Source organism: Mirounga angustirostris, unplaced genomic scaffold (genome assembly GCF_029215605.1).
Source record: "Mirounga angustirostris isolate CCGP_5_RB_7025 unplaced genomic scaffold, mMirAng1.0.hap1 SCAF_1, whole genome shotgun sequence".
Classification (NCBI taxonomy): Eukaryota; Metazoa; Chordata; class Mammalia; order Carnivora; family Phocidae; genus Mirounga; species Mirounga angustirostris.
The window spans coordinates 129,455,590-129,471,221 of record NW_026991709.1 but is presented as its reverse complement, the minus strand read 5'-3'; the positions used below and the strand labels follow the sequence as shown (position 1 = coordinate 129,471,221).

Below are 15,632 nucleotides of genomic sequence, written 5' to 3'. Positions count from 1 at the left end.
CTGGATAATGGGATAAACTCCTGAATCGCTCTGAGGCCACAGATCTGGAGGAGTTGTTGGGGGTCACAGAGGCACTCTCATGTCCTCGGTTATAGAAATTCCCACTTCAGTTTCCCCACGTGGTGATAACCCAGAATATTCCTGGGTTAGTGGAGTCTCTGTCTCTCCGGGCTGTGCTGAAAACATCAGAACCCAAGACTGGAGCTCCTCCTGCAGCACTGGATGCAAGTTTCTTGTTCAAACGAACTACCACAACCTGGGATAAAAATGTTGGCAAGCCTCCCTTCCCCCCTTGCTGACATTATTCTGATCTTGGACATATCTGTTCTGGAAGATGTGTTCTGGAAGGGTTGTGGGGAGGGTATTCCCACTGGGGTCTCCTCCCCTAGCTGAAGCTGCTTCCTTGGGGTCTTGACCAGACCTCTCCCCTGGGGTCATTTTATTTTCTGCCCCTCTGGGATCTGCCAACTGTGACCACAGTTGTTGGCTCCCCTGGAAGTTATATAGCCTGAAAGCAAAGACTGCCTGGTCTCCAGACTCCCCCTTACTTTCCCAGGAGGAGGCACACTTCCTTTCTCTATCTCTGGCTTCCCTTTCTTCCCTCTCTTGTTGGAGGGCTTTCACTCTAGCTCTTTCTGGCCAACCCAAAGATGATCTTTAGTCTTTTCTGAAGACCAGTTAGTCCACATTCATTCAGTCAGTCAGTCAGTCATCAAGCCTGTATCCTGCCCCTACTGCGTGTCTGACCGTGGTAAACGAACACGGTACCAACCTTGCCTTTGTGGATCTTACACTCTACTGGGGGAGATTGACCTTCACCACCTAATCTCACAAGATACAGAAATCACAGACAGATGTGCGGTGAAGAAAAGGCATGGGGAGCTGTGAGATTGTATCCAAGGTAAACATGCCTGAGTGTGAGCATTCACAAGCTTTCCCTGAGGATGTAACATTGGAACCCAGGTCAGGAGCAAGCTAGGAGGCACGGAGGGTGAAGAGAGAACAATCTAGTGGGGGAATGGCTTGTGCAAAGACTGTTTCCTTAGACCAGCAGTTCTCAACCTCAGTGTACATTGGAATCAGCTCGAGAGCTTTTAAAAGCCACAGATGCCTGGGTTCTATTCTCAGCATTCTTGATGGAATCGGTTTGGGCTGTGGCTTGGGCATCAGGGCCTTTAGAAGTCAGGATGAAAACTACTACCCTAGCAGGCCACCCACACTGCAGGGAGTAAATTTCCTAATCATATATGTTTAGGACACTCAGTATCAGGGGACAATAAGTAGGTGGAGCATTTCCAACATGCCATTTTCTTCCAGAAGAAATAAAAAAAATCCACCTTCAGAAATTCCTTTGTAAAGATCTTATATATAAGAACAAAATAAAATGAATAAAAATAATAATAAAAGCTATCAGTTAGCGATGTGTTCATCAGCAAGAAGTCCCTGTTAATAATAGTCTTAAAAAAAGGGGATTGTTTTTCTCATATAACAAGGAAGTCCAGAGGTGGACAATGGCTGGCTTTGGTTCAGCCTCTAAGGGTCACTGTGAGGGTCCCATGTCCCATGAGGTTCTGGTCTTTCCTGTGTGTTGGCTTCTCTTCTCATACTTGTTACTTCATGGTTGCAATGTGGCTGCTGCAGCACCAGACATCTTGTGTCTTATAGACAGGAAGGAGAAGGAAACTGTCTCTTACCAGCAATGTTTTTCCTGTATCAGGATAGACTTTCCCAGATGCCTACCCTTCTCCCATCGCAGACCTTGAATGCAAGGTAGTCTGGGAGGTGGAATGACTGTTTCTCAAGTACAGAGAAATGAAAGGGAGAAGATACTGCAACACCCCTCATGGTTAAGGGACCCACAGAGAACATCACCTCCTCCACATCTCAGAACAAGAGTCTCTGAACCTCTTCCCCCAGGACTACCCTAAAATACTGTGGACTTTGACCTTCTTTCTGTTGTGAAGTTTGCTCACCTCTCCCAGGGCTTTTTGGTTTTCTCTTCCTTCACTCAAGTGACTCAGCAATCTGTTACTTCCTAGGACAACTTGTGATGGGACCCAAAGGGGACAGAGGATTTCCCGGGCCTCCAGGAAGCTGTCTTTGTGGAACCCGTATGAATGTGAATAACCCTTCCTACAGGGAATCCATGTTTGGGCCCAGTTCCCCGCACGTTCCTGTGGTAAGGCTCCTAGGAGAAATCTGGGCTGGTTCTCCATCAGGACCTCTCACCTGACCCTCTCAGAGCTTTGTAAGAGCCTTTTAATACAACAGATTTCCCCATTATACTTGGGACACACTCATTATGGGAGATTGGAAAATAAAGGAAAATCAAAAGTAGGAAACCAAATTGTCCATTTGGCTGTGGGTGCATTTTGAAGTATTTTCTTTGTCTCTTTTTAAGAACAAAAAAATATTTAAAATTTCAGGTAAATACAAAAACGGAAAAAATAGTGTAATAAACCTCTGTATCCTTCACCCAAATTCAACATTTATCAACTCCTGGCTAATCCTGTTTCCTCTTTACACCCACTCTCTACTGCCCACCCTCCCTTGGGGTATTTTGAGATAACCCTGGACATCAGTTCATCATTTGAGTGGACCCATAATCATCCATCCAACATGCGGCTGTGCTGTGATTTATTTAACCAGTGTCTCATTGTCGGATATTTATAGGGCTCTCTCAAACTTTTCACTAATGTAAATAAAACCATAATGAACACCTTTGAGTATAACAATTTTGTTAAGAATCATTTCCAGATGTTGAATTACTTGATTAGATGATACCACCTTTTTATTTAAGTCTTAGGGGCATTTTAAATGTTTAAAAAATTTAAGTCATAGGTAGTCTTTTTTTAAAAAGATATTTATTTGAGAGAGAGAGAGAGAATGAGCAGTGGGGAGGGGCAGAGGGAGAGAGAGAGAAGCAGGCTCCCCGCTGAGCAGGAAGCCCAATGCGGGGCTCGATCCCAGGACTCTGGGATCATGACCTGAGCCGAAGGCAGATGCTTAACCAGCTGAGCCACCCAGGTGCCCCAAATCATAGATAGTCTTACTGCAAACTCAGACAGTTGGAACTGGATTGAGAAGATGTGGGAATCAAGACCTTCCTCCCTATTTCAGGAGGAATGCTGGAGTGTAATATGCAGATGCCCCTCCCATAGTTAACATCCCAAGGATAGAGATTCTGTTTCCTCCTCCAGCTTTTCCCTGCCCATTATAGAAGTGTTTTCTGAAATTTTCACCAATGTGTTCTCTGGCAGATTTTTGTCGTCAACAACCAGGAGGAGCTTGAGAGGCTGAACACCCAAAACGCCATTGCATTCCGCAAAGACCAGAGATCTCTATACTTCAAGGACAGCCTTGGCTGGCTCCCCATCCAGGTACCATGAGGCAGGCACTCTGGACATAGCCCACCCCGAAAGGGACACAGCATTAGAGGAAAGAAGGGCCAACAGTTGGGCCTGGCGCAGAGCTTTCTGCAATCTGTTCCCGAGGAAGGCCTAGGCATCCTCCCTTGCTCTGCTTCTGAGCGGTTCTCCGTGCCCCTGCTCCCCAGATGGAACCTCTTCTCTGAGCCAGAGTTCCAGATGGGCTCCCATCCCCACACTGCCAGGCCGCTGTCTTGATTTGATCCAGCTTCCCTGTCAGCTGCAGAGCTCTGAGCGGCAGGAGAAGAGTGCCTCTCCATCACCACCAGGTGGAAGCCCCCACAGACCCAGAGCCTCTGGCCCCAGTGCCAATGACCCGTCCTGCCTGCGGTGCCCGGCATGCCATCCCTGGTCACTGCCATGTGTTTCTTTGGCCAGGTGACCCCCTTCTACCCTGTGGACTACACTATAGGCCACCATGGCTCCTGTGGGGATGGGGTCCTGCAGCCCGGGGAGGAGTGTGACGACGGGAACAGCAGCGTGGACGATGACTGCATCAGTGAGTGGGGCCCAGCCGGGGCGGGGGGTTGGGGGACGGGGGCGGGCGGGAGGTGCTGAAGCGCAAACTGCCACTGGGCGGGGGAGGCTGAGGGCGAGCCCCTGGATGATTCTAGAGCCAGAGGAGGGACACCTGGACTGCTCCCATTCTGGCCACATGTGGACCTCCACTGCCCAAGCATGTCGGTGAGGGTTAGTGTCAAGGATCTTGCCCCCAGAGAAGCCGCCAGTCGCTCCCTTTTCCTGAACCCTACTTCTGGGCAAAACCCACATTCCAGTCCACATTCTTTATCAAAAGATAAAGGTGATGCAGAGTGAGAGACAAAAGGGAGAAGCCAAGAATTTGAATCAGGACAGAGTTACCAGATAGAGCCCTAGTGGCGAAGCCCTTTCATGGGGCAGCAGCCTTCAGGCTGATGGGGTGCTACCAGGCCAGGCACGCAACAGGGCCCTGGAGGGTTTGCTGTTCTTCTTTTGTCAGTCGTGCCACAAAGCAGGAGGGGAGATAGAAAGCAGGGGATTTAGAGTCCGACAGAACAGAGCTTGGATGCTCAGAGAGGAGGCTACTCAGTGACAGGGGGGTTTGGAGGGCAGTTCACAGCTCCAGGTCTCTCCTCAACCGAAAAATGGGTATGACAGCACGGACGGCTCAGGTCTTCAGAGATTCTGTGAGCTAATGTGCACTGGATCGTCTGGGTAGAGTAAGGGTTCAACATCCCTTCGCTGAATTATTTTCCGGCCCCTGCTGTGAGGAGCCAGGCCCCGGCTCAGGGCTGGGGATGTGCAAATGCAAAGTCTCCTTCCTGGCTCTGGGAAGGCTGACGACACTGCAGTGGAGTGAGGAAGGTGTGCACAGGGATGGATGCAGGGACGGAGAGGCGGCTGGCGCCCCCGCGGTGCAGCTGTACTTCCCGTGACCAACGCGGGATGGTGCCCCCTGGCATGCCGGCTTTGCCTGGAGGCCCTTCTGCCCCGGCGCAGACACCATCCGATAGATCACACAGCAGGAAGGAACTGAGGGGGTCTCAAAGCCCCGTAAAATGGGGGTGGGGCTCGGACTCCAAGACCCTTCCCTTGCGTGACAAAAGAGACCCCACTGAAGATCATCTGGCTCCCCAGGGACACAGAGCCACCCACCCTGGAAGGTCTCTGGAGACAGACAAGAGCCACCTCGGTCATCACTTGTGCCCAGTGCTCAGTCTGCTGATCCTCACTTCACGGGAACCCACAGTGCGTCCTGTGAAGAGGAGGTGGTAGCCACATCCCAGGCTTTAGATAGGGATATGGAGGCTCAGAGAGGCCAAGTGGCCTGTTCTTGGTCCGTTGGCTACTGAGTAGCTGCAATTGGCTAGAGCCTGGGTCTCCTTAGTCTCTGGTGTGGGATTTGGGGGTCTGAGGGGCCGTCCCTGGATGCATCTGAAGCTTTGTGGAAGTCCATTCAAGAGGGTGCATGCTCTGGGGGGATCCTTCAGGCCACACAGTCCTTACAGGCTGAGGTAAGCCTGTCCCACCCTAGCCCCCTCTCAGGGCTACTTCCTTGTATCCCTCAGGCTGTCACCGGGCCTACTGTGGAGACGGTCACCAGCACAAGGGCGTGGAGGACTGTGACGGCTCTGACTTTGGCTACCTGACCTGTGAGACCTATCTCCCTGGGTAGGGATCACCACATGTGCTATTCTGACACCCTGCCTCCCTCTCTGCCTGCCTCCTCTTCTTTCCTTCACAAATGTTTTTTTTAGCGCTTATGTTCTTTCTACTCTCTAAACATTGAGGTATGGTGATAGTTAACACATGGTCCCTGCTCACTAGGGGAGACAGGCCATAAACATAACCACCATGTGCCTCTCAGAGTGCCTGAGTGCCACCGAGGCCAAGCTGAGACAGACAGTGACCAGCTCCATCCTGGGCCCTTGGGAACCGGCAGTCTCTATTTCAGCGGTTGCCCCCAGATGAGCAGCTCCCATCCCCAGTGGCTACCATGACCACGTTAGTCTTCTGGAAAGTGGGTCTGGAGGAAGCCCAGTGGAGAGTGGAGGGACCAGGGCATTCCCAAGAACCTAAGCATCTGTATAACCTGAATTCTCTGGGACAACCCCTGATTCCCGGGCCTGTGGGTGCAAATGAGATCACAACAGCATTAATATTTAATTTTGCTGGCTCATGGCTCCTCCAGGAAAACCCCAGGAACTTAGTATCCCCTTCAAGGACCTCTCTAGTTATATCTGGGACTCTCCAGTGGGTGTTCACGTTGCTCAGAATAAGTATTCTAGTGTCTTGACCTCCATGTTGATGTCTCCGAAGACAGCTGAGGGCCACTAGCACCATGAAATGCAAAACAGCACCACATTCCCCTTAATCCTTTCAAAACCAGAGTTGTATAGCATTCTAGGGGAAATGGGAAGGCTGTTCCACCCTCAGTTCTTGCTTCTTCCTTGGCTCCAGAGTGGATCACTGGCCCCTCACACCTCTTCAGTCCCTCAGGAGTCCAGTCTCTTCAGCGTTCCCTTCCAGCCCTGTTCCTTGGACCCAGCCCTCCGCAGGGCTGGGAAACAGCCACCAGGCCTGTCGTTCTGTCGCCTTCTCTCTGCTCTCTCTTCCAAGGAGGTCTCCTCAATGTCCACCCCCTGAACACACACCAACACACCAAACCAGGCTGGGAGAACTACAGACCTATAGTCACCCCAAAACAAGCACTTTAGGCTTGGTCAGGATGCCCCCTCCACCCGTATCTGTGTGTCTGTATGTACTTCCCTATCTCTGAAGTGTGGAGGGCTCCTAACCTGCCAGAGAGTTGGCAGGTCTGAGCTGGTTGGTTGATGGCTTCATGGACACAACTCAATATAGACAGCTGAACGTGGAGCACAGGATTGCATAGAGCCCAGAGCTTACCCACTGGCTCACTGTGATTACTCGTCTGATCTCTAGAAGCCTCAGAGAATGCTTGTGAATATGGGTGTAATGTATAACACACGGTGAGGATTAGCACTTGGGCTTACAGAAGTATAAACTGCTGTCCAATATGGTGGCCCCCAGTCACATGTTGCTATTTAAATTTAATTAAAAATAAAATTAAAAATCTAACTATTCAGTCACAGCAGCCTTATTTTAAGAGCTCAGTAGCCACATAGGGCTAGTGGCTGCCATAGTGGACTGCACAGAAATAGAACATTTGCATCACCACAGTTATGATCTAATGGAGAGCACTGAAACCTTTCAGGTCTTGAGAAGGGAGTGATTCTCTCAAAGATGCTGTGTTAAGAACAAAGTTACCAACTCTTTCCACCCAGATCCCTCAGCTGGGCTCTGGGGGAAAAGTCCCAGAGGCCTGGACTCAACTGCCCCAAGCCTCTCACCCCAAATGAGAATGAGAACAGTCTCTCTGGAACCCTTAGGTAAGGTAGCAGCCATGGTTGCTGTCTGATGAGCTTTGACCAAAAGTCACCAGAGGTGGCCTTTTAGAACCTGGTGTGGTCGTGAGGGCTGGGCAGGAGCTCCCCTGCCCACTGGCCCGTGAGCGCCCTGACCCCTGTCTACCCCCCCTCAGGTCGTATGGAGACCTGCAGTGCACCCCGTACTGCTACATCGACTCCACGTCCTGCCGCTACTTCACATGAGGGCCGCGAGGAGGAGGAGGGCTGCGTCTTACGTAACCGGCAGCAGCTCCTCCACCCTCAGCAAATTGACTTCGCGCCATCCTGGTCCAGTTTCCACCACCTTCGTGCGACAACAACAAGGACAAACTCTTGCTGCTAAGACATGCTTGTAACTCAGTCCGACTGGAAGAACTTAGGACTACTGCATCCTGTCTTAATCCAGAGTCCAGGAAAACCTTCCACGTGCCCGACCCGGGAACTGTTCCCCATTGCTACCATCTGGCCGAATAGCCAAACCTACAGTGCCCTTTCTCTTCTGGAATGTCACTGACCCACACCATGGACTTGGCTTAGAACTGTTAGCCCCACCTAGACCTGCAGGGCCTTTTGAATTTGTTCTCCTCCCGCTTGGGGCATCTGGTGTACAGGCCTCTCCACTCCTCTGATCTCTGGAAATGTGGGCATTCTCACCCAGGGCAGTCGGCTGTCAGGTCTCTCCAGGCCCGTGAACCACAAAGCAGGGAAGTGGGCCCGTTCTCTCGGAGTGGCTCCCAGCTCTGGACCCACTGAGGAACCCCTCAATTGGCTACGGCCCAGCACAGCCTCATGTGGATGCAGCTTCCCCAACAAGAGACCCAACTGTGAAAAGGTCCTGAGAAAGCCACCAAAATGGTGCTCTGGCCCTGGAAGAGGGTGGAGGCCCAGCTGGGGTGCTCAGCATGTGAACAATAGCAGATCAGTGGCCTTCTGCTTCTCAGTGTTTCCCAAAGGGGTAGCCCTTGTGGTTTCACTGTCCCCAGCACCATCGTGACCTTGTGGCCCTCGGCACCTTGACCTCTGTCTTGCAAATGCCCCTTATGTCCCTTTCTTGTTCAGGAAATTCACTACCAGAGGGTGACCTCCTAAGTCTACACCTGGGCAGGCTTTTGGTGTTTCCAGTCCTTAGGAATGCACCACTCTGGGTTTCCCCATGTGAGGCCCTATGACTGAGTACCTGCCCTAGGCAGAGACCATTTCTCCTGAGCTCCAGCTCCTGGCTACCTGCTGACTCCTGTGTGCATCCCGTGGCCTTCCCTTTGTGTCTCTGTAGTGCATTGCCTTGCCCTCATGTCTGTGTGCCTGAGCCCCCCCACGTTTCTGCAGGGTCGTTAGTCTGGCCTGTCTGTGAGCTGCCTTATACCACCATCTTTCCTGAGTGGGGCTTGCTTAGCTTTGGTTCGCAAAGATGTCTCCCCCATGGCAGACCTCAAATGGGATTTGTCTATTTGTTACCAGATGGAGGGACGCTTTGGGGCTTTTGTACGAAGCTAGTGTGCCTGAGTCCTAGGGACTCAGTAGACAGGAGCTTCTGGCCCAGCAGACCATCACTAGTGGTCTGTAGTAGATGGGATCAGCCCAAAGGTGATGTCTTTAGAGGTGGGCACACTGGTCAGCCCAGTTCCCTCAGCCTCTACTGCACACCTTAGGGTGATATTGCCCCCATGTAAAGCTACACCTTCATGCTGGATCTCCATATGGGAAATCAAGAAATACAAGCAGTTTGTTTCCCTCACTGTGGCTCTCTTTCCCTTGGGGTTTTGGGCCAGTGTCCCAGCATTACTGTTTGGAATGAGGGGTCTGAATTCACTGCCTCCCAGGCTTTGCAAAGGGTTCTAGAATGTGGAGCAGTACTGTCCCTCAGGGACAAGGGAGGAAACCGATGTTGAGAGAGATGGAGGGACTTACCTAAGGCCACAAAGCCTGCTCTTGCTAACCCAGCGCCACTCCAGCCTTATTTTAGGACCACAATTAAAACAAGATGGAGCTCCAGCACTGCCCTTGGTTGGACCTGGCCACGTAAGGCCCTGTCCCGGGTCCCTTGCCTTGAAGGGCACCAATCTGGCCCTCCTCTGGCCATGACCCTCCCCACAGGTCAGGGAGTCTATGAGGCCAAGGTGACCTTCCCACTGTAGCTTGTGCACCCCTCTCCCAGACCATGATCCAGGCACCCAGGAGACCACAGTTCCCATCCAGGTGGTCCTGAGCAGGCCTCTTTGCCATGTCTGTCCTCCTGAGTGTGACCTGCACACACCTGGGTGGCCAGGGACAAGCTGTGTTTAGAGGTTGTAGATGGGGCTTGGATATGCGGGCTGGGGTTTCCACACAGATATACACGAAGCCCCTTTCAGTGTGGGCTGAGCCTTGTTCTCCTTGTGCCACCACAGAACTTTGAGGAATCTAAATATTCCAAATGCAAACCCAGCCTTCCAGGTCTTATGAAAGTGTGACTGTCAAGTAAGCAGAGAGACGTATTTAATAATAGTTTGTTAGATTGATTCTAACGTAAATACTTAGACATGTGGGGTGTGAGCCTCCATCTGGGCTCTTGTAACCAGATCCCACGATATTAGAGGTCGGCCTGTCTCCGACTATTGCAAGGGGTTTCTGAATGGCTCTGAAAATGAAAGGATTCAAAGCCACTTGTTTGAAGTATATATAACAGTAGTAATCCTCCCCCTGTGGCATTGTGATTTTTTTTTACTTAAATTCAATTAATTCACATATAGTGTATTATTAGTTTCAGAGGGATTCAGCAGTCTTGTATAACACCCAGTGCTCATGACACAACGTGCTGTCCTCAGCCCTCCCCTGAAATGCTGTGGTACAGGGGGCAGCTTCCTCAGGACCAGGGGCGCCTTGTGCGCAGGCCAGGTGGCCACAGAATAGGTAGCCAAATGTCTCCTGGGAGCACTTGCTGGCCCTGTGTGGAGCCGAGGTGCTGCAGCGGGGAGGGAAGAGCACTGTACCGGGAGTCCTGACACTGGGGCTCAGACTTGGTTTGTCACTTCTCACAGACACCAACTCCTTACCTGGAAGAAACTGTACACAAGTTTCTTTCTTCCAGCCCTAACATTTTGTGGGTGGGGACTCTGTTCTCCAGCTGCTCCTGAGGCTGTCACATGGGTGGCTGTGAATATCGTAGGGTCTTCAGAGCTGCAGCTGAGTCACCAAAAAAGGCTATGCCGGTTTAGATGCTTTTGTTGGTGGGTAGCAGAAAATCCAACTTAAATATAATATAAACCACAGGGTGGAATTTATTGGCTTATATAACTTAAAAATTCCAGTGGCAGAGTGGAGATCAGGCATGGTTCAATCAAGGCTCCCACTCCATTTCTCTGCTTGAGCTGTCCTCTCTATCTCCTGTTAGTTTGATCCTTGGGTAGTCACAAGCTGACTATTGCAGTTTCAGGCTTACATCTGTACCCTATAATATCCAGAGGAGGAGAGAACGTCTATTCCAGTGGCTCTCAAATTTTTTATTCCAGAATCCCCCCCAAAAATCTTACCTTGAGCCTCGTTGCCTGTTTGGGGTCACATGCCCATTCATTTGTTATTGTCAGGAGAATACCACCTAATTGGATTATAGCTGGGTTCCTGAACCCACGGAGGCAAAAGGTGTTAAGATTATTCCTTGCCCACTCCCTGGGGATTCTCCAGAAGCACATCAGCTGTGTAAGGAAGGGGAGGCTATTGGACTATATAGTGGGGAGCAGGTATGGGGTGAATGGGTGCTGGGTACACATCACAGTGGCTGTCTCTGGTTTTGCTTTTCCTTTTGGCAGGAATAGGTGCTGAGCCTTTGGGGCAAACATTTGGGAATATTTCTCACATCTAGAAAGCTCTTGGCTGATTCCAACAATCTACTTAAAAGAGGTCGACTCTCCTAGGGAGCCACAGGTTGTGAAAGAGGTGGTATAGTTTGCTTTTGTGAAAAAAAGAGAGGATCAGATTCACCTATCTGGGTTTGAAGCCTGTCACCAACTCCCTGTTTAATTATCCTGCATAATTTGCTTAACTTTTCTGAGTCTGTTTTTCTCATCTTTATACTGGGTTATTTCAGGGTTGTGTTGAATTTTAGTGATAATATGGTTAAAATTTCTGAAACCTAGAAACTCTTTAGGGAGGGTTGGGTTTTATCTGTGTCATTATTATTTAGTGACTCAAGCCGAATCACTCACCTCTTTGGGACCTGGGGTTTCTTTCTTCCTGCTTTGAGGCTGGTTATGAGTTCACTTTTTTTAATTTTTTTAAAAGATTTTATTTATTTGACAGAGAGAGACACAGCGAGAGAGGGAACACAAGCAGGGGAGTGGGAGAGGGAGAAGCAGGCTTCCCGCTGAGATGGGAGCCCGATTAGGAGCTCCATCCCAGGACCCTGGGATCATGACCTGAGCCGAAGGCAGACGCCTAACGACTGAGCCACCCAGGCGCCCCAAGAGTTCACTTTTGACAGCTGTTTGGACCAAAGCCTTTACTACAAAGCAGTGAAAAAGAGCAGCAGTTCTCAAACTCTGCCTTGAGCCTCGTTGCCTGTTTGGGCCTGTTTGGGAATCTCATCAAACCAAGAAAGACAAGATTATGGTAGGACTTGGGGAGGGGTGGAAGTGTAGGTAGAAAATGAAAGAAGCATTGCGGGGACAGGCTCAAAGCAAAGCGGGCTGTGTATAAAGGGGTCAAGATCAAGCCTGGACTGGGAAGTGGACCCAGGTCCTGATTCTTTGGAGAACTGCAAAGTTAAGAAAAGCATGGACTGTTGTGGCTGGAAGTCCCTATCAGGATTTCTAAATCTAGGGTAGAAATCGAAACCGCTTCTCTGTGTCAAAGTGACATACGGCTCAGGTCTTCCAGGCAAGAGTGGAAAGTTTCATTCTTACTGATAGGATTGCAAACTGCAAAGTTTTGACAGCCCAAGATTTTAGTCACAAAGGTTGACAGTGATTTGGTTCAGGTGGCAGGAGTAAAAAGCAAAGCTGGGCTGTCACTGAAAAGAAAGCAGTAGTCACTCAAAGAAAAGAGTGATTATGATACTGTAGGCTGATGGCTTCCTGTTACCTTTGCTGCTTTATCAGGGTCTGCTCTGGCAGTCTGATGAATGACAGGGTGCAGAGCTGACTTCTCCCCTCTCAGTCTGGACTGGTTTTTTACCCTGTCACCAGTAACGGATGCCCAAGCTCTGTTCAACAGATCCCCAATGATCCAGTCTGTGGCTAGGCCTCTCTAGGTCAGCCCACAGGCTCCTAACATGACCAGGGAAGCGTGGGGAGGGGGTTTGGCCCCAGACGTCTTTATCCACCTGCAAAGCCATTTGAGTGACAAATTTGTTATCGAAGTAAGGTCTTTAGAAAACGTTAGTAACTAGTACTTAGGAAGCAGTGCTTGGGAAGATGGTAGGACAAATTTTCTAAGCATCATGGGACAGATACACTGGTCATCCATCACTCTAATACAGGCCTGGAGGACACATGGGTCAAATTGCTCAAGAAATCTCCAAACCTCATAATTAATGGGCCAACCATGCTCCAGTGACTGCTTTACTTGAGTTGTCCCCCTCTCCTTTCCTCCCCTGTAGTGGAGTGAACCAATTTCAATGAAACTCAGATCTTGCATTTGTGTGGTAACAATGAGCTCACAGATCAAGGATCTTGGCAAGTCATCAAGGAGACTGTTATACTTCAGCAACCCACAGTTACCACCCATGGGCCCAGAGGCTCCAGGAGTGTGGTTTCCATCTCCATTTGTAACCACTCTGAGAGGCTGCAGATCACACAAGAGTAATGGGTTAAGGACTCCCCACCCCACATCATCCAGTTCCTTCCCTCCCCTGCCCCTGGGGTGGGGGGAAACAGAGGAAGAGAACTCACACTGCCTTTATCAGAGGGGATTCCTCTCTGGGGGTTCACCTCAGTTCTTTGCAGCCCCGGACAGTTGACTTTTGGAGTCAAGACAGCTCAACAAGAAACAAACTCACTAAAGGAAAAATGGGCTATTTCCCCTGCCCTCTGTTCCCCTTTGTCCCACTACCTTTACAAAAAGAAATAGGGGTCCATGTAATAATGAAATCCTGCTGCCAAGATGCTGGTATCTCAAGAGAATTGGTCATTATTTTGGTCTTGCCATCCTTCTACCCCCTCAATACCTCTTCTGGAATTTGGGTTTTGACGTTCTGACTCATAAGGAGTACCACACCCCACTGCATGTGCTACTCCAGGTTATTCTCCATCCAACACCTAGCACGGGAAATTGAAGGCAGTCATCCCTAGTCGTGGATCATCACTTGAGGCCCATCACAGGAGACTGTCTTCTTAGGGCAGAGGTTTAAAGCTTTAGGGTTTATAAGGATGACCTGAAGGCTTGTCAAAAGAGATTACTGGGACCCACTTCGGAGTTTACGATTCAGCGTGGTGGGACTTGATAATTTCTATTTCTAACAAGGTCCTGATGGTGCTGGACCCAGGGACCACATTTTAAGAGCCACTACACTCTGGGAAAATGTCTCATCTGAGACCAAATACACTGGGGGAGAGGAGGACTTTGGGTAGGTGGCTTTTTTAATACTCTTCCATTAAGAAGGAGTCCCTTCCTCTTGAATCTAGGTCGGCTTTTGATGGTTCAGACCAACAGAATACTGTGGATGTGATGCTGTGTGACGTCCAAGGCTAGGTCATCTACGGCCAAGCAGCTTCTTGGGACACTCATTCTAGGGGAAAGCAGCCATCATGTAGGAAGACCAACTACCTAGAGACTGCCATGTCAGAGAGGCTCTGCTTGATAGTCCCAAATGAACCTGCTTCCAGCCATCCCCACCATGGTGCCACACGTGTGAGTGAAGCCAGTTTGGATTCTCCGGTCCTGCCCATCTGCCACCTAAGTAACACTGAGCGACCTCAATCAAAGCCCCAAGGAGAATTGCCCAGCCAAGCTCTATCCTAAATCCTAACCAACAGATTCCAGGAGATAAAATGGTTTTAAGCCACTAAGTTTTAGGGTAGTTTGTTCCTTAGCAATAAGTAACAAATAGTGCTTTAGGTTGGAAAGCTTAGCGAGGAAGCCAACTACTCTGAACAGGGCAAAGTGCGAAGTCCAGAGGGGCCGCTGGCTTGGCTTTGGTGCCCTCTGCAGGAACCATGAATAGAAATTGGCCTTAACTCCTACGTGGACTTTTATTTATCTGCCCAGGAGAAAAGTCAGGCCGAGAGGGGACTTAGTGATCGTATGGCCCAGGGTTCTCAACCGTGGTGGGGATGTGGGGATGTGGAGGTAGTAGACTGACTGCAATAGCCGCCTAATTCTCACACCTCTCCAACGTACTTTGCAACTCCTCCCATCCGCTGGTGGAAGGCACGGTATTTGCCCACCCCTTGATTCTGAACCTGACCCTGCGACTTGCTTTGGCCAATGACATGTTAGCAATTGTGACAGAGGCAGTGGTGTTTTCTCTCTCAATCTGGCACCTCTGCCTCCGCCATGACAATATGCCTATGCTAGGCTGCTAGATGTTAAGTCACATGGAGCCCACCTGAACTGGCCAAGGCCATCGTGGGTCAGCTGAATCTGTCAACTGCCAGACATACGGAGCCCGGTCAAGACCAGACTGTCCAGGCACTCCCAGTCTAAATCATCAATCCAGACTTGTAAGCAAAATAAATGCTTATTTTAAGCCACTGAATACTGGGATGCTTTGTCACCTACCATTGTAGAGGCAACAACACTTAACTCGGGATCAAAGTCCCTTAAGTGATGAACATACACTGCCACTACCCCAGAGAGTCCTGGTTCGAGTCTGACTCCTATTTCCACCTGACGAAACGGAAGCCAATTGCAGAATAAGCAGCAGAGGATTCCTAGCCTAGTTCTTTCTCACTTTTTTTTAAAGATTATTTATTTATTTGAGAGAGAGCAAGCACAAGCGGGGGGAGCAGCAGAGGGAAAGGGAGAGGCAGGCTTCCCGTGGAGCAGGGAGCCCGATGCGGGGCTCGATCCCAGGACCCCGGGATCATGACCTGAGCCGAAGGCAGACACTTAACCGACTGAGCCACCCAGGCGCCCCCAGCCTAGTTCTCTTAACGTGTAATTGTAGTCAATCCAAATCTATGGAACACCCATTTGGTGAAAGACACTAGAGAATTAAAAGGGTCGCTGCCCACCTAGAAGTTTATAGACCACCTGGAGCCAAGACCACAGGACTTATGTGGGCCCTGCTGTATGTGGAATGGAAGCAGGAGGCAGGATCACTTCCAGCCAGTGATGTCTGTGAGGACGGAGGAGTGGCATGGCAGTGCGGGTGGAAGGAACC

At 50.1% G+C, this 15,632-nt stretch overlaps 1 protein-coding gene across 13 annotated transcripts in view; it reads left to right on the top strand.

Moving 5' to 3' along the window:
* The window catches only part of COLQ (collagen like tail subunit of asymmetric acetylcholinesterase), an 82,061-nt gene extending 67,056 nt beyond the window's left edge, over positions 1-15,005 (top strand). For 10 of the 13 annotated variants that reach the window (XM_064588160.1, XM_064588177.1, XM_064588178.1 and 7 more), the window contains 4 exons: positions 2,040-2,179; positions 3,261-3,380; positions 3,807-3,927; positions 7,471-15,005. In XM_064588160.1, coding sequence (XP_064444230.1) covers positions 2,040-2,179; positions 3,261-3,380; positions 3,807-3,927; positions 7,471-7,679 — 590 coding nt within the window. In that variant the 3' untranslated portion in view covers positions 7,680-15,005. Of the gene's footprint in view, positions 1-2,039; positions 2,180-3,260; positions 3,381-3,806; positions 3,928-5,476; positions 5,580-7,470 lie in introns of all 13 variants that reach the window. The other 3 variants (XM_045903830.3, XM_045903829.3, XM_045903831.3) reach the window with 1 other exon arrangement.
* Positions 15,006-15,632: the final 627 nt, after the last annotated feature.